The sequence below is a fragment of the Chiloscyllium plagiosum genome, unplaced genomic scaffold (genome assembly GCF_037043375.1).
Source record: "Chiloscyllium plagiosum isolate Xiang-an unplaced genomic scaffold, Cpla_swu_hap1 HiC_scaffold_30, whole genome shotgun sequence".
Lineage (NCBI taxonomy): Eukaryota > Metazoa > Chordata > Chondrichthyes > Orectolobiformes > Hemiscylliidae > Chiloscyllium > Chiloscyllium plagiosum.
This window is the reverse complement of record NW_028270168.1, coordinates 51,449,825-51,471,881: the sequence shown is the minus strand read 5'-3', so window position 1 is coordinate 51,471,881 and position 22,057 is coordinate 51,449,825. Positions and strand designations below refer to the sequence as shown.

General features: G+C 43.5%; 1 protein-coding gene across 5 annotated transcripts in view; it reads right to left on the bottom strand.

Annotated features, from left to right (window-relative positions):
* The window catches only part of col16a1 (collagen, type XVI, alpha 1), a 371,262-nt gene that overhangs the window by 237,197 nt on the left and 112,008 nt on the right, over positions 1 to 22,057 (bottom strand). For all 5 annotated transcript variants that reach the window (XM_087976933.1, XM_087976932.1, XM_087976935.1 and 2 more), the window contains exons 5-8: positions 16,384 to 16,507; positions 15,117 to 15,392; positions 12,547 to 12,627; positions 9,452 to 9,592 (exon numbers count right to left, since the gene is read on the bottom strand). In XM_087976933.1, coding sequence (XP_087833059.1) covers positions 9,452 to 9,592; positions 12,547 to 12,627; positions 15,117 to 15,392; positions 16,384 to 16,507 — 622 coding nt within the window. The remainder of the gene's footprint in view (positions 1 to 9,451; positions 9,593 to 12,546; positions 12,628 to 15,116; positions 15,393 to 16,383; positions 16,508 to 22,057) is intronic.

The following is a 22,057-nucleotide window of genomic DNA, read 5'->3' as shown; positions in this document are numbered from 1 at the left end:
TCACTGTCTGCCCTATCTAACCCTCTGATTATCTCATATATCACAATAAAATCACTTCTCAACCTTCTTCTCTCTTAAAAAAAAAACCCCAAGTCACTCAGCCTTTCCTCAAAAGATTTTCCCTCCCTACCAGGCAACATCTCCTCTGAACCCTTTCCAAAGCTTCCACATCGTTCCTATACGTCGGTGACCAGAACTGTATGCAAGTGCGACCACACCAGAGTTTTGTACAGCTGCAGCATGACCTCGTGGTTCAGAATCCCTTGACCAATAAAAGCTAACATACCTTCTTAACAACCCTATCAACCTGGTGGCAACTTTCAGGGATCTATGTACATGGACACCACAATCTCTCTGATCATCGACACTACCAAGGAACTTACTATCAGCCCAGTATTCTTTATTCCTGTTGCCATTTCCAAAATGAATCACCTCACACTTTTCCACATTAAACTCCATTTGCTACCTCTCAGCTCAGCTCTGCAGCTTATCTGTGTCCCTCTGTAACCTGTAAATTCCTTCGGCACTATCTACAACTCCACCGACCTTACTGTCATCCACAAATTTACTAGCCCATCTTTCTAAGCCCTCATCTAGGACATTTATAAAAATGACAAACAGCAGTGGCCCAAAACAGATCCTTGCGGTACACCATTAGTAACTGAACTCCAGGATGAACATTTCCCATCAACCACCACCCTCTGTCTTCTTTCAACTAGCCAATTTCTGATCCAAACCACCTCTTCCTCTGTAATATGGACATTTTTCAAGATGTCACCTTCTATTCCCACATTCTATATCTTCCATGTCCTTCTCCACAATAAACACTGATGCAAAATACTCGTTTAGTATCTTCCCCCATCTCCTGCAGCTCCACACATTGGCTGCCTTGCTGATCTTTGAGGGGTCCTTTGCTCTCCCTAGTTACCCTTTTGTCCTTAATGTATTTATAAAAACCCTTTGGATTCTCCTTCGCTATATTTCTCAAAGCTATCTCATATCCCTTTTTTGCCTTCCTGATTTTCCTCTTATGTATACTCCTACTGCCTTCATACTCACTCGATTCACTCGATCTAATGTGTTCCTATGCCTTATAAGACTATAAGGCATAGGAACAGAAGTCAGCCATTCAACTTCTCAGGTGTCAGCACAGGTTAACAGGGTGGTGAAGGTGGCATCGAGAATGTGAGCCTTTATTAGCCAGGGCTTAGAATATAGGAGCAAGGATGTTACAATTTTATAATACATTGGTCTGGCCACAAATGGAGTACTGTGGGCAGTTCTGGTCACCACACTATCAGAAGGACGTGATTGCTCTGGACAGGGTACAGAAGAAATTCACCAGGATGTTGCCCAAGATGAAAAGATTCAGTTATGGGGAGACACTGGATAGGGTGAATTTTTTTTTCCTTGGAGCAGAGGAGATTGAGCAATATCTGACTGACGTATACAACAATATGAGAAGCATTAACAGGGTAGATTGTGAGATCGTTTCCTCATGGTAGATGTGTCTAATATCAAAGGGCATTAGTTTAAGGTGAGGAATAAGTGGCATACAGGAGATCTGAGAAAAAATGTCTTCATCCACAGAGTGGTAGAAATGTGAAATGTGCTGCCAGAGGGGGTGGTGGAAGCAGGTACTCTTGCAACATTTAAGGAGCATCTGGATGAGCACCTAAAATGTCGGGGCATAGTAGCTATGGAGCAAGTGCAAGTAAATGGGATGAGTGTAGTTGAGTGTTTTTTGGTTGGCACAGACATGGTATGACTCGAAGTCTGCTCTGCCATTCAATGAGAAGATGGCAGATCTGAAAATCTCTTTTAGCTCCTCTTTCCGACCTTTTCCCTATAATTCTTTATTCCCTGATTGATGAAAAATGTCTCTTTCCCAACCTTGACAGCCCTCTGCAGTAAGACATTCCAGATTCACTAACCTCTGAGAGAAGAAATTCTTCCTGAATCTGTCTTAAATGTGTAACTCCTTACTCTGAGATTCTGCCCTCTAGTCCAAGAATCACCCACAGGGAAAAGCAATCTCTCCACCTTGTCAAGTCTCCTCAGAATCTTAAATAATAAAAGCAAATTACTGCGGATGCTGGAATCTGAAACCAAAAGAGAAAATGCTGGAAAATCTCAGCAGGTCTGGCAGCATCTAGAAGGAGAGAAAAGAGCTGATGTTTCGAGTCTAACTTACCCTTTGTCAAAGCTTTGACAAAGGGTCAGTTGGACTCAAAACGTCAGCTCTTTTCTCTCTTCTCCTCAGAATCTTGCACGTTTCAATAAGATCCCACCTCATTCTTCTCAGCTCGAATGAGTACAAGCCTAACTTACTCAATCTCCCCTTATATGACATGCTCAACCTAACAATTTTCCATGAGAGGAGAGTGCAGCATTAAACAAGGAGAGAGACGGCACATCCACAGTAAGGGAATAGTAAGTTTCCTCATTTCAAATAGATTTATGGGGAAACATTTCAAACTTTATTGTGGAAACTGGTGATTATGCAATCACTAAAGTCTAAGCCAGTGGTTGATGGCATTTAAATGACAGTTTGATGCAGTTCAATGATGTTTCTGGATCAGAATACTGTGGGTTTGAGTCCCATGCCTGAATCTTGAGCACTTAATCAAGGGTGACACTCCAGTGCACTCCCACACACACTATCTTTGAGATAAGACCTCACTTCCCTCTCAGGTGAAAGTAGTGGGTGGCACGGTGGCACAGTGGTTAGCACTGCTGCCTCGCAGCGCCAGAGACCCGGGTTCAATTCCCGCCTCAGGCAACTGTCTGTGTGGAGTTTGCACGTTCTCCCCGTGTCTGCGTGGGTTTCCTCCGGGTGCTCCGGTTTCCTCCCACAGTCCAAAGATGTGCAGGTCAGGTGAATTGGCCATGCTAAATTGCCCGTAGTGTTAGGTAAGGGGTAAATGTAGGGGTATGGGTGGGTTACGCTTCGGCGGGTCGGTGTGGATTTGTTGGGCCGAAGGGCCTGTTTCCACACTGTAAAGTAATCTAATCTAAAACATTTTGTGACATTATTTGCAGAAACACGGGGGAATTCTCTCCAATATTTTATCAATCAATCAACCAGAGTGGTGAGCCTGTGGAATTCATTGCCATGGAGCGCAGTGGAGGCTGAGATGTTGCATGTCTTCAAGGCAAAGATTGATAAATTCTTAATTTCACAAGGAATTAGGGGCTACAGGGAGAGTGTGGATAAGTGGCGTTGAAATGCCCATCAGCCATGATTGAATAGCAGAGTGGACTCGATGGGCCAAATGGCCTTACTTCCACTCTTAATTCTTACTGTTTTATGGGATTAGTAAATCTGCAGATTATCATTTTGATGTTTGTGGGCACTTGCTTTGCAAACTGACTATTGTATTTCCTGCATTACAATTATACATGGAAAGTGCTTGACTGACTGGAAGGGTTGTGAAAGGTGACATACCCATCTCCTTACTACAGCCTGAAGGTAGATAGATAGACAGCAGAGGAGCATCACAGAACTGCCCGAGGGTGGAAATTTGAATCCAAATGGAGTGGATCTGCGTGAGCTGGACCCCTTTTAGCGTCGTTTCATTTTAATGTTGCTCAGGTTTTAGGACCAGAAATCTCGTTGAGATTCTTACTAACCTTGTTTACCTTTCACCACTTTGGCGCAACCTGTACTTCTCTCAGGCCTGAGGCCTCTCTCTGTGCCATGCCAGGCACCGGACTGACACTCCGAATCCCCCACACCTCACAACCCCGAGGGGGCACGAAGGCCAGCAGCTCCCCTGGACCCACCCAGACATGACAGAGCATGCCCTCAGTGTGACCTTGGCACTCTTCCCGAGCGACCCTCACACACTACACTCCAAGATGGCGTCTGCAATGGCCAGGCCCACGGCCGGCTGCAAACTATCGGGGCGCCGCCACTGACAGAATAGCCCCACCCACATCCTCCATCACCCCCAGACCCTCCGCATCCTCCATCCCACCCCCATCCTCAACCGCCCCAATCCTCAACCGCCCCAGCGTTTGATCAGAAGCCAGGTGCTCTCCCAGTGGACGGCAGGATGCGTGAGCCAGTGCTCGCGGTCATCACAGAGAGAGGGCGTGAACTCCCAGTGACAATCGTCAGCCCACCTCAGATCAAAAGGGGAGGGGAGGAAAGGCCAAGTCCCAAACTGGAGATGGCGGCAGGCAACAAGGAAAGTTCCAGCAATTCAAAAAGGCAGCCGCAGGCAGTGTCCATGTTGAGGCCGTTAGCAGTTCACAACCCAGTGAGTACTGGCCCCCCTGGCAAAGCAAAACGTTGATTCTCCTGCTCCTTGGATGCTGCCTGACTTGCTGTGCTTTTCCAGCACCATACTCCTCACCCTGATCTCCAGCATCTGCAATCCTCACTTGTCTCCTCTGACACAGAGCCCAGGCTGTGATTCCCCTCTGGCTCTACACTCCATCAACCACAGGAGATACCCTGGATAAAATTTCACTTTTTTAAAAAAAATAAAAAGCTTGTTTTAGCATTGTAAGGAATATAATTTTGCACAGTACAAGTAATACTGTATTTAGAAACATACGTAGAAATTGCTGGAAAACTCGGGTTCTGAAGGGTCACTGGACCTGAAAAGTTAGTACTTTCTCTTCACAGATGCTGCCAGGCCCACTGAGTTTTACCAGCAATTTGTTTTTTTTTTCAGATTTCCAATTTTCACTTTTTTTTTGTTGGCACTATATTTAATTCAGAAGGTATGGATAGAGGTTCTTAATTTTTTTTCTGCCAAGAAATCTGCTAAAAAATTCCAAAATGCATTTAAGGCAGTGCCACATCAAAGATTATTGCTGAAAATAAAAGCTTGTGGTGGAAGTGATAACATATTGGCATAGATAGAAGATTGGCTGCTGAAGAGGAAGCAGGATGTAGGAATAAATGGATCTTTTTTTTCACGTTGGCAGGATGTCACCAGTGGTGTGCCACAGAATTTAGTGCTAGAGCCTCCAACATATCTGATTTACATGATCTCATTAAAGAAACCAAATGTATCATAACAAAATTTGCTGATGACACAAAAATAGGTAAGGAAGTGAGTTATGAAGAGGATGTAAAGAGCCTGCAAAGGGTGTTGATAAGTTGTGAGTGGGCAAAGAACAGGCAAATAAAGAACAATATGGGAAATTGTAAAATTGTCCATGTTGGCAGAAAGAATAAAAGAGAAGCATAATATCTGAATGATGAGAGGTTGCAGAACTCTGAGATACTGAGGGATCTGGGTGTTCGAGGACATGAATCAGTAAAGCTGTTATTGAATGGTGGAGTATACTCAAAAGGCCAAGTGGCCCATTCTTGTTCATTGTTCACATGTTCATAAGAAAAGCCCTGTGGAACCTAACTCCAGTTTTAAAATTGATTATTATGGAAATCAATGCTTCAGTTAAAGTCTTTTAATGTAACGTTATGATTTTCAGGAATGCTAATATGACTAAAATGGGGACACCCTGTGTTGCATGTGACAAAACCTGGCCCCATATTTCCATATTGCTCAATGCTCTGTCCCTCTTTCCAGTCTACTTCATAACTCAAAGGTGGTGCCCAGCAGAAACACGAGCCATTTCAGGGGATCGATAAGATAGATACATTCAGCAAGGGGTTGGAAACTCATCAAGGTCTGAATCAGTTTTGGTGGGGGGCGGGGGGGGGGGGGGGGGGGAGTTGCCTATAAAAGTAAAACAATTTCCAATAAACAAAACTCAGACTTTCATCTTCTAGGTCAGAGTGAAGGTCAGAAGAGAGTGATCCAGATAAAAAGTTTAATAGTAGAATTCATGAAGAAAAAAATACAACAATAGATCTTGTTCTTTCTGTGGGGAATAGCATTTTCTTAATCAAAATCAAAGCAAACATTCATACTACAACTGCAAGGCCTACCTTTCAAACTACACCTCACTGTTGTGTACTTAAGAGATCGTTGAAGCAAGATGTGAGTTGAAACAGAATGTTTAACTGGTTGCTCAGCTCATTAGACTACTCTTGCCATGGGTCCATTCATAGCTGGCAAATCACCTGCAATGGTTTCTTTCCATGTTGCTGCATCATTGCCTGCACCTTAATCCCTCCTATCCCTTGATGTCCTGTTCCTCATTACACCATCCAAATTCACAATGTCTGCTTCTAACTATTCATCGATGATAGCTATATCTCTCTTCTTCCCCACTCCACCCATCTCTGATTTGTCACCCTGCTTATTCAGCAAACTGTACTGGATGACCAGAAATTTTCTTCAGATAATTATTGGCAGAGGGCTTGTGTCCCTGCCCTTGAGCCAGAAACTCAAGGTTTTGTTCTCACTCCAGGATTTGATGGTCAAGGAAGGTGTGTTTGTAACATAGTTAAATGGATCAACCTGTAAATCCTATCATAACACATCAATGTCAGACAGTACCATTGGGAGAGATTCCTGATCAGCAATGAATAGAGAGAATCACTATTACCTCTATAGCTCAAGAGTACAAGGTTCATAAAAAGGCGCATGTTACCACAATGAATGCTGCAGCAGCTCAAGTGAACTGTAACACCCAATATCTGGAAGACCAAACGTCTGGAAGGCTGCATGGTGGTTCAGTGGTTAGCACTGCTGCCTCACTGCGACCTGGGTTCATTTCTAATCTTGGGGACTGTCTGTCTGTATGAATTTTGCGCATTCTCCCGATGTCTGCATTGGTTTCCTCCAGGTGCTCTGGTTTCCTCCGACAATCCAAAGATGTGCAGGTTATGTGAATTGGCCATGGTAAATTGCCCATAGTCTTCAGGGATGTATAGGTCAGCTACATAAGTCAGGGATAAATGTAGAAGAATAGGGTAGGGAATAGGTTTGGGTGGGCTGCTTTTCGGAAGGTCGGTGTGAAATTGTTGGGCCAAATGGCCTGTTTCTACACTGTAGGGGTTCTTTTGATTTATTCCATGAAAATCTTCAGTCTCTCTGCTGTAGTCGTCAGCTCCACCCTTCTCTGAGATTAGACTAGACTATACATATTGTATCTGACCCTGAGCCAAGTCTCTGATTTTATCCACTCCATTGGAAGTGCATTCTTTGTGTGCCTCCATAATAGTGACCATCTCCAACCCTGCCTCAGTGTACTTGCTGCTGAAACCCTAATCCTCTTTCTGTTACTTTGAGACTTGATTACAATCATTCATCCTATCCTCTGCCATCCATTTGTCATTAACTCGAGATTAAACAAATCTACCTGCATCCTGACTCACTCCAAGTCCTGATCACCCATCACTGCTGTACTTACTGACCAATACTGAGTCCGTGTCCAGTAACAGGATCTAAATCTGCACAATCTCAGTCGTGTCTTCTAGTCCTAAGTCTCTCCGGAATGTCTGCATGCATCAAAGTCGGCCTTTTGGGCATCCCCAGTTTTTCATTTCTTCAATTGGTGCCTATGTTTTCAGCTGTTTGGGCACCAAGATTGGGGGTGCCTCTCCCAACTTCTTATCTCTCAACCTCTCTTTCCTTTTGCCTTTCTCTTGGGGGTTAATAGAATTAATGGGTATGGAGAAGAAGCAGGAACAGGGCATTGAGTTGGATAATCAACTATGATCATATTGATAGCAGAGCAGGTTCAACGGCTGAAAGGCCCACTCCTGATCCTATTTTCTATGTTTCCTCATTCAGGCATTTCCTAACGTTTCTCTTTTCGATTAACATTTTGGCCACCTGTCCTAATATCTCCTCCTGTGTTCGGTGTTATTTGTTTCCCAATTCCTCTGAAATGCTGGAAAATGTTAAAGATGTGATTTGAATGATCACCAGGATGTTGTAGTGAATATTAACAAAATTATTAATAGTTCAACAACACATTATTGCAGCTTGAGTTTTCTTTTTCCTTGAGATAACAACAAGATACATAGGAATCTCGATTGTCCGATCGAGATGGGCGGGCATTATTTCGTTAGGATAATTGATGATTCGGTTAATTGATTTCCTCTGGGGCTTGGAGTTTTCTGTGAAGTCTGCTCCCCCTTCAGGAGACTAGGCAACAGCGCACTGCGCACGACACCCCACCCCCAATCCCAACCCTGTCCAACACAGCTCTCCCCGCCCGCCCAAACCCCATCCGCTTTTACCCCGGCCTTCTACCCGCCTCCAACCCCGTCCGCATCCACCCTGCCCGCCCACCCCCAACCCCGTCCAACAGCCCCCCACTTACCTCCAACCCCACAGCCCTGTCCATCCCCACCCACCGTGCAAACCCCGTCCAGTGGTAAGTCTCCAAGGTGCGCACACACACACACATTTTGACAGGTTCCACCTTTGCCCTGTACAGGACAATGTTGGAAAGATTATCTGGGGAAGGGGAGTTTAGAGTACACCCCTGTGTAGAACTCCAGGGAAAATGCTGGGGGGAGAGAGAGGGCGGGAGGTCAGTTATTTGGAGACGGTGCCTGGACTGTCCAGGACTGTTCTCGGCAGCAGTGAGCCGAGTTCGTTTTTAATCATTGTTCCTGTAAACAAAAGACGCGATCAGGGTTGAATCTGCTCTTTGACGTAACGTTTCTATCAGGACCTTGAGCTCCCCTCCGGCTAATCCGATATTCGGATAATCGAGATTCCTCTGTATAAAGTATTCAGTGATGTTGATTGAAAAATAGCAAGTATGATTGGAACGTTTGACAGGAGCTGGGGTATGTCATCACCCTCAGAGGTAATGTTTAATTGGAGTTTAATAAGTTTCTGTTATTGTTTAGTACATTTCTGTTGGTGTTTCGAGTTTTCTTTGTTACAGTGTCCTATTCGGGGCTGTTTAAATAATTTATTAGATTACTTTGGAAAGTAATGCCAGAATGCCAGAGGTTAGCAGCTTGTTGAGCTGTGGGCTAGCTCCTATCCATCTGAGCGGGCAGATAGAGTATTTGTATCGTGACCCACCTGAAAGACAGAGTGTCTGACAATATCTCACTCCCACAGGACCACACTCGGTTGTTAACCTTGATTTAAAAAAAAAATCGTTTGATGCTTTGGATGGGAGGGGGAGTCGAAGCAACAAACTTTTGTTGTGGATGTCAGAGTGCAGCTGTTGAGTAAGGGCTGATCTGGGCTCCAGAACTTTTCATATTAGATTCCATACAATCGTCTATTTCCACTGAAATGTTTCAAAATACCATTCAGGTTTGTATTAATTTCCTACAAAAAAACAGTACTTGGAAAATTCTCTTCAATGCCACTCAGTTGTGTCAATAGTACCTCAGTTCCATGGTAAAAGATCAAATTAGCTGAACCTTGACAGAGAATGAAATGGAACTGTGAGCACAGTGAAGTTTTACAAAGCTTGTCATTGTTAGCACAGCTGCCTACGTTATGTGGGTCCAGTTGGGAATTAGAACACCGACTCTGGTATTCCCTGGAGAGGACACAGCTTCCAGCTGCTAAGGGCGAATCATGGAGGAAATGGCCTTGCTCACCTTTGACTTTGTGTCCTCATCAATGCAGAAGCACTTGGTGTGGACTTTCCCGCTCATCTGAGGTAGAGGTACAATCTGACTCTTGGTTGTCTTCACTTCAGCATTCCTCCTACTCTTCAGAACGAGTGACCCTGTTGCACACTGCAAAGAAGACAACTAAGATCAGTGACAACACAACTGATATTTATGTTGGGCGCAAGGACTCAGCTGAAAGAAAATGTTTTTATTCAAACTAAAAGCCATAAAGTTTTTTTAAAAAAGTGAAGTAATTGGACTTGGTTAAAAATCTCACAACACCAGGTTATAGTTCATCAGGTTTATTTGGAAGCACTAGCTTTTGGAGTGCTGCTGCTTCATCAGACAACCACCTAATGAAGGAGCAATGCTCAAAAGCTAGTGCTTCCAAATAAACCTGTTTGACTATAACCTGGTGTGTGATTTTTAACTTTGTACACTCCAGTCCAACAACAAATCATAATTGACTTGGGGAGTGCTAACAAGGCAATGGATTACATTATGGGGGTAATGTAATGGTAGACCCTGTGAAGTATTGACGATTGGAGGAACCTTGATATGTATATCTACAGATTCCTGAAGGTAGCAGGACAAATAGATTACATGGTTAGGAAGGCATATGGGATACTTGCCTTTACTAACCAAGGCATTGAATACGAGAGCAAGGAGGTTATGCTGGAACTGAATAAAACACTGACTAGGCCATAATTGGAGTACTGTATGCTGTTCTGGTCACTACATAATAGGAAGGATGTGATTGCACTGGAGGGAACGCAGAGGAGATTTACTAAGATGCTTCCCAGGCTGCAGGGTCTGTGCTGTGAGGAAATGTTGGGTAGACTATGGTTGTTTAACTTGAAATAGTGAAGTTTGATGGGGGCAGGGTCTGACAGAAGCATCTTAGATTATGAGGGGCATAAATAGTGTGAATAGGAAGACGTATTTTCTGTTGGTAGAGGGGTCACTAATCAGAAATCATAGATTTAAGGTAAGAGGTAGAGGCTAGGAGGAGAGTTAGGAATTATATCGAGTTTTGAGAATATTTGTAGCTCAGGTTTTGGATGTAGGTTTGCTTGCTGACTTCCAGCTTAGTGAGCAAATCTATATCCAAAAGTTGGGAATTATTTTCACTTAGAGGGTGGTGAGAGACTGGAATTCACTAGCTGAAAGAGCAATTGAGTCAAACTCTTTCAGCAGTATGAGTTTAAATAGTATTTAGATATTCACTTGTGTTGCCTCGGTCAATATTGCCAGATCTATTTGGTCAGTAAAGACACAATGGGACAATTGGCCTCTTTTTGGGCTGTAGATGTCTTGAGTCTATGAATAAAATGTAATTCAATTTCCTCTCATCTAAGATGTTCATCTGCTCAGCCCCACGGTCCCACATGATCGTTTAGCTTTTTAATTGAGAAATACTGGGGGCAGGAAGCTGTACATGGAATGGGTGGAGATTGAGTAAATAGGGGGAGATGGAGAGTAAGGGACAAAAAAAAAATAGTCCTTTTAAACCACCTGAGAACCCAGAACATCTTTGTGACACTTTGCCCATCTCTCTTTGATAGTACAACATCTTACATATGGAAATCCTGGAAGAACTACTGGAAATACTGGGAAGAAGAGTAATCAGGAGGTCCAATATCTAACTGACGTATTCTTCAGGACTGAGTTATTGAGGGCAAGAGGAAGTTGTTTTCTCAAGCAATTGTGAAGTCTTCTTGATGGAACACTCCAAATTGTAGAGATCATCACATTATTTACCCTGCCCCCCAACTGGGAACACCCCTCAAACATGACAATAGGGATCACCACAAGTAGGCTGGACTGGGTAAGAATGACAGATGACAGATCTTGAAGGACATCAGTGAACTCAATGGGTCAGTGGTTAAGGGATCATCATTAAATTGGCTTCGCATTTCAGAGTTTCTAAATTGAATTCAGGTTTGACTGTCTGCCATCCTGGAATTCAAACCCAGATCCTCAGAATGTGAACCCGGGCTTCTGGATTACTAATCCAGTGACACTACATCTCCACTTTTGAATCACAGGATCCCTACTGTGCACAGAGGCCATTCAGCCCATCGAGCCTGCACCAATTCTCTGAAGAACACTCCACCCTGACTCAGTCGAAAGATGTGCAGCTTAGGTGGATTGGCCATGCTAAATTGTCTGTAGTGTCCAAGGATGTGCAAGTGAGATGGAAAATCTATGGTAAAGGTGGGGTTGTGGGGAAAGGGTGGGAAGTTGGTCTGAGTGGGATGCTCTTTGGAGGGGAAGTGCACACTCACTGGGTTGAGTGGCCTCTTTCTGCACTGTAAGGATTCTATGAAAAGGGCAACAGATACATGAGAATGCCAGTACTTGCAAGTTCGCCTCCAAGCCAGTCACCATCCTGACTTGGAAATATATAATTGTTTCTTCACTGTTACTGAGTCAGAATTCTAGAATTCATTCCCAAAGGGCATTGTGGGTCAACCTTCAGCACATGGACTGCAGAGGTTCAAGAAGGCAGCTCACCCCTACCTTCTCGGGGGAAACTAGGGATAAGCAATAAATTCTGGCCCAGCCAGCAATGTCCATATCTCATGAGTGAATAAAAAAAAAAGAGATGCTAACTGCATGCCATTCCACAGGATGGGTGCAGGTAATAAATCAATTAACTGTACTGTACAACATCTACAGTCCTCACTTTTCTCCCTGTACTACATGACTGATGAGTTGAATTCCAGTGTTTGGGAAGGAAGGAGTGAGTGTGTTTTATTATCATTCAAAGCAGAGGGAGAGATTGGGACAAACCCTCCCGAAGACAGACGGAGCTGAGATTTGAAGTAGAGAGAACGGTCAGGACCAACCCTCCAGAAGATGAGCTGAAGCTGAGACCTCAAGATCCTGTACCAGGCCTGATCAAGCTGAGGAGAGACAGGTAGTAACATTCACACTCTCACTCCATCACACTCACATTGTCACACTCACACACACACTTATTTGGACAATAATGTGTGTTTCAGGGTTGTTACACAATATCCCAGGCAAACACGTGGGATGTGCTTCTAGACAGACAGGTCAACACTGTCACTTACCTTGACTCCTGGGATCTCACAACAGGTTAGCTTCTCTGCCATGAGAGGGTCACAGAACAGGATCATCTGTTGTAGGTCGACCTATGCAGACAAACAGGACCACAGCATTAGGAGAGACGAGTTCAGATTGTTCCTCATGTGATCGACCAGCAGCACTTGGGTTTATCCAGTCAGTGTAGCCAAAGGCCCTTGAAAACAGAGGCCGAGAGTGAAGGGTGGGACTGTAAGATGTGGTTTCGTTTCCCCCGCCTCTCCCTACTTCTGCCTCCTCACTTGAACAGTTCATGCCCTCCCCCTGCCCACACATTAACAGCACAGAGGTGGAACGAGTGGGCAGTGTCAAGCTCCTGGGAGTGGTCATCCACAGCAAGCTTTCTTGGTCTCTTCATGTGGACGCACTGGTTACAAAGGCCCAACAACGTCTCTTCTTCCTCAGACAGCTGAGGAAATTTGGCATGATGGCGAATACTCTTGCCAACTTTTATAGATGCGCCATCGAGAGCATTCTGTCTGGATGTATCACTACCTGGTATGGCTACTGTACCACTCAAGATCAGAGACGGTTACAGAGGGTAGTGAACTCGGCCCGGACAATCACAAAGGCCAACCTCCCATCGATAGAATCCATCTACCAGGCCCGCTGTCAAGGAAAGGCCAACAGCATTCTCAAAGATCCGTCCCAACCTGCCAATGTTTTTCTAAACCTCTACCATTGGGGAGAAGATACAGAAGCCTGAACACATGCACCAGCCGGTTTCGAAACAGTTTCTACCCTATTGTTGTTAGAATACTGAATGGACTCACAAACTCTTAATATTTGCCTGTACCTGTGTTTTTGTTTTTGCCGCTGTTTACCTATTATTTACTTACTGATGCTACTTAACTATTTGATTCTGCCTGTATGGCTCACAAGACAAAACTTTTCATTGTGCCTCGGTACACGTGACAATAAATTCCATTCAATTCAATTCAATTCCTTGGCTGTAGCTAACGATTGATCTTTGTGTAAGCTAGGAGGTTGGGGTTTATACTAATTGGCTGTTCATAGGTGCATCAGGTGTCCCACATTATACATGTCCACATGCTTACTTTGCCAGTCTATATCATGGAGGTTGACGACCTCTTCTACCATGAAAGGAATTGCCAAATAAGACCTTAGGCTTATCCAATGTTTGTCCATATTCCCTTACTTATAAGAATGGGCACCAATCAAAAATCTGCTTGAGTCTTGGTACATGTTACAGGAGTCGGTGTGTGGACTCATTGTTCCTGCTTTAAGTAACTGAATGCAGACCAGCAGGAGACTGGAAGAACACAGCAAGCCATGCAGCATCAGGAGGTGGAGAAGTCAATGTTTCAGGAATAACCCTTCTTCAAAACACTTCTATGTCCAGGTCCTACCTCTGTAGTAGCCCCTCTGGCTGAGGCTAGCACTTGGCTCCGAGCAACAACCTGCAGATGCAGTCTTCTAATGTTGGGAGGCTTTTGTGTTGCAGCTAACTCTATGATTCTGTCTAGGAATTTCTCCCACTGTTACCACCTCCAATAGTTCTACCAGAGGCACTTACAGATTGAAAACCAAATAGCTTGGCCCTGTTATGAGAGTTTGCACAGCCATTAAGTCCTGAGGTAGAATGTGAATTTGGAATCCTGACCCAGAGATTAAGATGTTATTCATTCACCACCATCCTTCCCCATTCCTACAATGGGATGTATTTTGTCCTCCTGAATTATTGGAAGAATGGCAAAAATTAATTGTGAACATTATCTACTTGACTTCCTCTGCAAAGTCATCCAGCATTCGTTTGACAAATAGGAAAAGGGTGAATTCTAGCAAATGGCAAACCTGTTAAACTCTCCATAGCATGAGACAAGTGCTAAAATTGTGACAAGAATAATTTATTGGATGTAATTTGTTGTTTTGCCTCATTCTGTGACTGGTGTGGGATGTACTGAGCTCCCGAGGAGTGTCCCTCTCTCAGAATCTCCCTTTGATTTCCAAGGGTATAACCTAGACATTTCGGGGACATAAGCCAGAAGGTACAGATTTAAATTCCGCTTGCCGAGAGATGTTTAATAGCATCTCTGAAAAAATTAAAAGTTAACAAAGAACTGTGGATGCTGGAGATCTGAAACAAAAACAGAAATGGCCTGGTGGCATCTGTGGGAAGAAAGGAGAGTTAGCATTTCGAATCATGAATTGAATTGTGAAACAAGCATGAGGGGATGAACAGCCTCCCAGTGTTCCTACATTCGTACTGGCCCCAAATGCCTATCCTGCCCATTAGGAGACTTTCTCCTGGAGCGGAGGGGTGGAGGACTGATTCTGGTTCCCCTGGCCCGGCAGTGAGTCAGAATCCTATAACAATAGACAACTGAGTGAACTCCCTCGTCTAACTCAATTCTCATCATTCTCAGTAAGGCACTGGGGTTAGGTTTACATCAGGGCATTGCTGAAGTTGCAATGACTGACTGCCTCACCCCTCCCCTCCCACTCCCCACTCCATTCACCCTACCCTGGAGTTAAATGTTGCCACAGGAGCCATAGAAACTGTGGGTTAGACACTAACTTCAGCTGGCTTGTTGTCCTCAGCGATCCTGCTCATGACCGTCTGACCCTCAGTGTTAATGTCAGCTCTCTCCTCCACCGATTTGATCTCGATCAGCTGACAGTCAATATAGAGGGAGGCCACATTTGCCTGCACACTGATCACTAGTTTGTGCCAATGAAGATCAAATAGAGCAGCCACTCCTTCACTGCTGAACACCCAGCGCACGTAGTCCTGGAAACGACCTTTGGCCTTGTACTCCACCGCTTTGTCCCTTCCGTCGATTCGAATGGAAAACTGAATATGACAGAGACAACCAATCAGAGAAGAAGGACTAAACATCTCACACAATAAAAACAGCAAATGTAATATTACCTTGATTCTAAGTTACCAGGTAAATCACTCAGGGGTTCTCTGATCTCCATTTTGGCTGCATGCTGGTAGAAATACCAGAGAAATGGCATCCATGGGGATGGGAATAACTGTAGTTGGGAAAACTGTTGCAGAATTCCAGCAATTACAGGTTGTACCAGAGTGACTTATCGGACAGGTTTCTCCTCCATACCCCAGAAATCCCAGGTGCTAAGATCAGAACCACCCCCTGCCCTTATTTAGGACCAAGAAACAAATTACATTTGTAATGTATCTTCAGCCACTGAAGTAGTTTTGGCGTGTAGCCACTGTGGGAAATGTGACAGACATGTGTACAGTAAACTGCTGTAGTTTGCAATGTGATAGCGACCAATTGATTTGCAGAGGGATGAATATTGGCCGAGATGTCAAAGCCAACTTGTATCTTTTTAGATTTGCTCTAGACAGGATTGGTACAGTCCATCAGGAGATCATTTATACCATAGTGAGCAAAAGAAAGAGACCCATCAAAGGAAATTGTCAAATTAATCTTTGGGATCCTCTGGGGCCTCAACATAATAAGGGCCGCAGGAGACCCACAACCTCCCCAGTCTGTAGCCTCCTGTCCCCACAATTTGCCATGTCAACAGTCGCCATTGTACTATGTTCAGGTTTCAATCCAGTGACAAAGAGCAGGTACATGTTTGAAACCCCAACTCCCCAATTACTCATAAATGAGACTGAAGCTGCTAAATAGCAAGGGGGCCTTTTCACCTTCAGAATGGGCAGCCAACTGGAAGTCAAAATAAATGTCCTGCCAGTTAATGCCAAATCCATATTCGCTGAATTCCAGCTGGGCACTGATGGTTTATCTTGAGATCAGGTCACTATGTAAATGTAGCATTGACAGAGCTGAAGTGTGCTATATTTATATTACCTGAGTCAGGCCTTGCTGATCAGTGATTTTGATCATGTACCAATTCTCCTTCACTTTCTTCTTTTTCAGCAGCATTGTTGCAAGGAAGGTGAAATCCTGTGGCAGGCCCTGAGGGAACACCAGTCTGAAACATTGGAAAAATATGGTCTCACCAAAAGCTTGCTTTTTTTAAAATCAGGCAATGATTTTAAACCCACTGGCTAGAAATGTGATTTAGATTTTTTTTAAAACAAATGGCGATTTGTGTTTTCAGCTAAAGATGGCCACACAATTTGCATCATTATACCTTTTATATTCCAACCCAGTGAGATGGGCTTCTCATGTGTTGCAAGAACCCTTAGAAGACATTGGCCTCTCAAGAATATGTGAATCGTTCTCCCATCAACAAAGTATCAAGACAATCACATGAATACCTGTGCTGCCTGGAAATGGTTTGGGAGTAGTTGGGAAGTTGTTTATGGCTGGTGGGGATGCAATGAGCCCAAGGGCTTTTTTCAGTTCTGTTGACCCCTATATCTCTATGGCAATGAAAGGATCTCTAGATGAGGAGGAATTGCCAGCCAAGAAATAATCAAGTTACAATGGGAATATATTAGGCCACAACCATGCTTGAATCTTTGGGCGAGTAAGACAAACTTACTCTTTGTGTTTTATCATTTACTTTCTCTGCCTGTATGTGACAGGGGTCCAAGGTGCAGAAGAAAGAAGACCCAATTGGGATCCCTCCTTCCTCTCTCCTTCTGAACTACACTAGGTTTACATTCACAATGAATCTAAGATAATCAGTTGGGCTCGCAATGTAGCCAATTTACTTTTATTAAAATCTACATCAGTTCATTCAGAGTCCTGACCTCCGCAAACATAAAGACTGTGCATCCAAACACTCTAACTTTTCAACAAAAAAAAGGCTTGGGAGACTATGGTTCTTTGGTGTGTTCCCCATTGAGGTCTTTCATTGGCTGTACCAGTATGGAAAGATTTGAAGTTATAAATGGTGCTATTTAAATGCAAGCATTTTCTTCTTATGCACATGTCCCTTTCCCCATATCTCTGAATTTTTCAGTTATTGGATTACTTAATTTCCTCTCTTTTAAAAGTTGTGACAAATTCTGCTTTCGGTCATCCTAACAGCTCGTGACCGTTTTGTGATGATCTGAAATCTGTGTTAAAATTTAAGGAACTGTCAATCTTCTCCTCAGCTTATTTAGATGCAAAGCTGTTTATTTTGCAGCAGATTCCTCCATTATAAGAGATTATTTGAGGTTATATTTGATTAATAGTTCTATTTTGCTTGCAAGTAGACAGGAAATATTTGTAACACTTTGCCAAGCTTGTGAAAAATTATTTCCAATTTATTTTCAACTTGCCACCGTGCACAATAATTTACTGATTTATATATTAAAAGTAATTATTCAGTTGAAATTAACAATTCACGCTGTGAAATCTCAAAAGATTTTGAAATTTTCTCAATCACAGCCAGGTGTCAGGCTGGTGATAACCCACTGGCCCAAACAGAAATACTGGCACTGATGTTAAACCTGGGTGGGACTGTCTGCATGAACCCCAGAGCTTGCAGAGTACTGGCAAGGCTAAGGATGTGGAGGCTTTTATGAGAAAGTGAGGACTACAGATGCTGGAGATCAGAGCTGAAAATGTGTTGCTGGAAAAGCGCAGCAGGTCAGGCAGCATCAAATTAGAGGTAGTCCAGGGAACAATTTCACACAGCATATTTTGAGGAATAAAGAGACCTGGAGATTCAAGTACACAAATGATTAAAGATAGCAGGAGAGGTTGAGAAAGCAGTTAGGAAGGTGTATGGAATCCCGAGCTTGATAAATAATGCAAAAACAAGGCTGTTATGATGAGACCCCTACTCAGGACTGCAATCTCTTCCGGTCGAAAGGTGTGGTCCGATAAGTTGACAATAGACTCCCCCGCAGTGACAATGTTGTCTACTGTGGTTCAAGGATGGGCTTTGCTATTACTGGTAAGAATGCCAAGTTTCTCCAGTTTTTTGTTCTTGGCGTGCATGTACGTGGTGTAGTTTTGTTGCCTTGTCTGTTTGGCAATGTCACGTAATTGTACTGATGTATCCTGTGCGCTGGCTGTGGGTGTGGATTCCATCTGAATTTCAAGGTTGTGGCGCCTGCTGTAGAGTTGGTGCATGAGATGACTGAGAAGTTTATGAGAGGTGCGGTGGCAAAGTCTCTCTGCGTAGTCTGTGTTGTAGGTCGACCTAAGTGGGTTCGTGATCCATAATCCTTTCGGGATCTTTCCTACTTGCCTGCATTCCTGTAGAAACTTGATGTCTGTGTTGATAAGTCACATTACAGGTGATCACCATTGCACTACACACACACACTCTCACATACACACGGATATAGATACACACAGACGCGCACACAGACACCCGCACACACCCTTATAGACACACACACTCCCACACATGCACCCCCTCACAGACTTAAGACACTCTGCACTCACTACACACACACACTTTCTCACACTCACAACCCCCACCCCAGACAGACACACACACACACAGACAGACAAAGACCCACATGTACACATATATTTTGTGCGGTGAATTTGTACTTGCAGAGTTACATTGCACTTTGCTCAAAAACTGCATACATTCATGTGGAACTCTTAGCTCAAAAACTGCATGAATTTATGTAAAACTCTGTTATCTCACTTTTTAGATTAGAATCAATCTAAACATCAGGTCATAGACAGAGAACACAAGGGGCTAACACCTTCAACATATTGTCTAGCTATCACCATTGTTAACAGCTAACCCAAGAATGCAACTTTTAAAAAAAGGTTTTGTGATTTACACATGAAAGAAGTGAAACTATAACTGTATTCCAACAGATAAAAGGCTTAACAGACAATCAATTTTTCAATGTATAATTTCAGTTACATCTCACTGCAAATTTTTGCTATAAATTCTGTGTTAGGATTGAACCTTCCACAATCACCTGATGAAGGAGCGTCGCTCCGAAAGCTAGTGTGCTTCCAATTAAACCTGTTGGACTATAACCTGGTGTTGTGTGATTTTTAACTTTGTACACCCCAGTCCAACACCGGCATCTCCAAATCATGACTACTACAGATTAGTTACTAGTTGGTTAAACACATTCTTAAATTAAAATAAACCTTATTTAAGTATGACATCCTTAAGACATAGCAGAATTCAGCCATTCCACTCATGAAGTCTGCTCCACCATTCAATCATGGCTGTTATTGTTTCTCATTGGCTCATGAAGTTGCGCAGCACAGAAACACATCCTTCAGTCCAAATTGTCCATGCTAACCAGATATCCTAAATAAATCTAGTCCTGTTTGTCAACATTTGGCCCACATTCCTCTAAGCTCTTCCTATTCATGAACCCATCCAGACGCCTTTTAAATGTTATAATTGTACAAGCCATCACCACTTCCTCAGCCAACTCATTCCATTCGTGCACCACACCTTAGGTCCCTTATATATCTTTATATATCTTTACCCTCTCACATTAAATCTATGTCGTCTAGTTTTGGACTCCCCTATCTTGGGAAAAAGATCTTTGCTGTTCACCCTATCAGTGCCTCTCATGATTTTATAAACTTCTCAGTCTCCAAAGCTCCAGGGAAAATAGCCTCAGCCTCTCCCTATGGCTGAAACCCTCCAAACCTGGCAACATCGTGTAAATCTTTTCTTGCACCCTTTCAAGTTTTAACAACATCTTTCTGATAGCTAGGAGACAAGAATTGAATGCAGCATTCCAGACGTGGCCGAACCAATATCCTGCACAACTGCAACATGACATCCCAACTCCTATACCCAATGCACTGACCAATAAAGACAAGTGTACCAAGCGTCATCTTCACTACTCTGTGTAACTGTGACTCCAGCTTCAAGGAACTATGATCCTGCACCCCATGGTCTCTTTGTTCAGCAACAATCACTAGGACCCTATTATTAAGTGTTTGGCCTATCCTGATTTGCCTGACCAAAATGCAACACCACACATTTACCAAAATTAAACTCCATCTACCACTCCTTGGCCCATTACCCATCTGATCAAGGTCCCATTGTACTCTGAGATAGCCTTCTTCACTGTCCACTACACACCAATTTAGGTGTCATAGAGTCATGCAGTATGAAACCGATCCTTCGGTCCAACCAGTTCATAATCCCAAACTAAACCATTCCCACCTCCATGCTCTTGGCTCATATCCCTCCAAACCCTTCCTATTCATGTAATTATCCAAATGTCTTTTACATTTTGTAATTGTACCCACGTCCACCACTTCTTCAGGAAGTTCATTCCACACATGAACCATCCTCTGTGTAAAACATTTGCCCCTTTTGTCTTTTCTAAATCTCTCTCCACAAAAACATACACCCTAGTCTTGAAATCCTAGGGAAAAGACTCTATCCATACCCCTCATGACTTATAAACTTCTACCAGGTCACCTCTCAATCTCCTACACTCCAGCGAAAAGAATCCCAGCGCATCCAGCCTTTATTTCTAACTCTAACCTTCCATAATCAGCAACATTCTGGTAAATCTCTTCTGAACCCTGTCCAACTTAACAATATCCTTCCCATAACTGGACGACCAGAACGGGACATTGTTTTCCAGAAGAGGCCTTACTGATGTTCTGTACAACCTTAACATGACTTCCCAATCCCTGTCCTCAAAGGACTGAGCAATGAAGGCAAGCATGCCAAAGGCCTTTTTAACCACCCTGTCTATATGTGACGCAGACTTCAAAGAATTATGTACCTGAACCTCTAGGTCCCTCTGTTCTACAACCCTACCCAAAGCCCTACCATCAATTGCATAAGTCCTACCCTTATATGTTGTACCAAAATGCAGTATCTCACATTTATCCAGATTGAATTCCATCTGCAGTTTTTCAGCCCTTTGACCCATTTGATCAAGATCCTTTTGTAATCTTTGAAAACTTCCTTCACTGTCCACTGTGCCACCAATTTTGGTGTCGTCGACAAACTTACTAACCATGCCTTCTATATTCTCATCCAAATCATTTATATAGTTGACAAAAAGGAATGGACCCAATATTGATCCTTGTAGCACATTGCTGGTCACAGGTCTCCAGTCTGACAACAAACGTGCACCATCATTCTCTGTCTCCTACCTTCAAGCCAATTTGTATCCAAACGGCTTGGTCACCGTGGATTTCACGAGATCTAACCTTGCTAACCAGTCTACCATGTGGAACCTTATCAAATGACCTCACTTTCTCCTCGAACCTTATCAAATGCCTTCTGAAGTCTGTATAGACAAAGTCAACTGCTCTGCCTTCATCAGTCTTTTTTGTCACTCCTTCACAAACCTCAATCAAGTTAGTGAGACACGATTTGCACGCACAAGTCATGTTGACTATCCTAGTTAGTCCTTGCCTTCCCAAATACATGTAGAACCTGTTCTTCAGAATCCTCTCCCAACAACTTACCCACCTCTGACGTCACGCTTACCAGTTTACAGTTCCCCAGGTTTTCCTTACCACCTTTTGTGAACAATGACACAACATTAGCCAACCTCCAGTCTTGTGGCACCTCACCTGTGACTATCAATGATACAAATATCTCAGCAAGGGGGCCCAACAGTCACTTCCCTAGCTTCCCACAGAGTTCCAGGAGACACCTGATCAGGTCTCG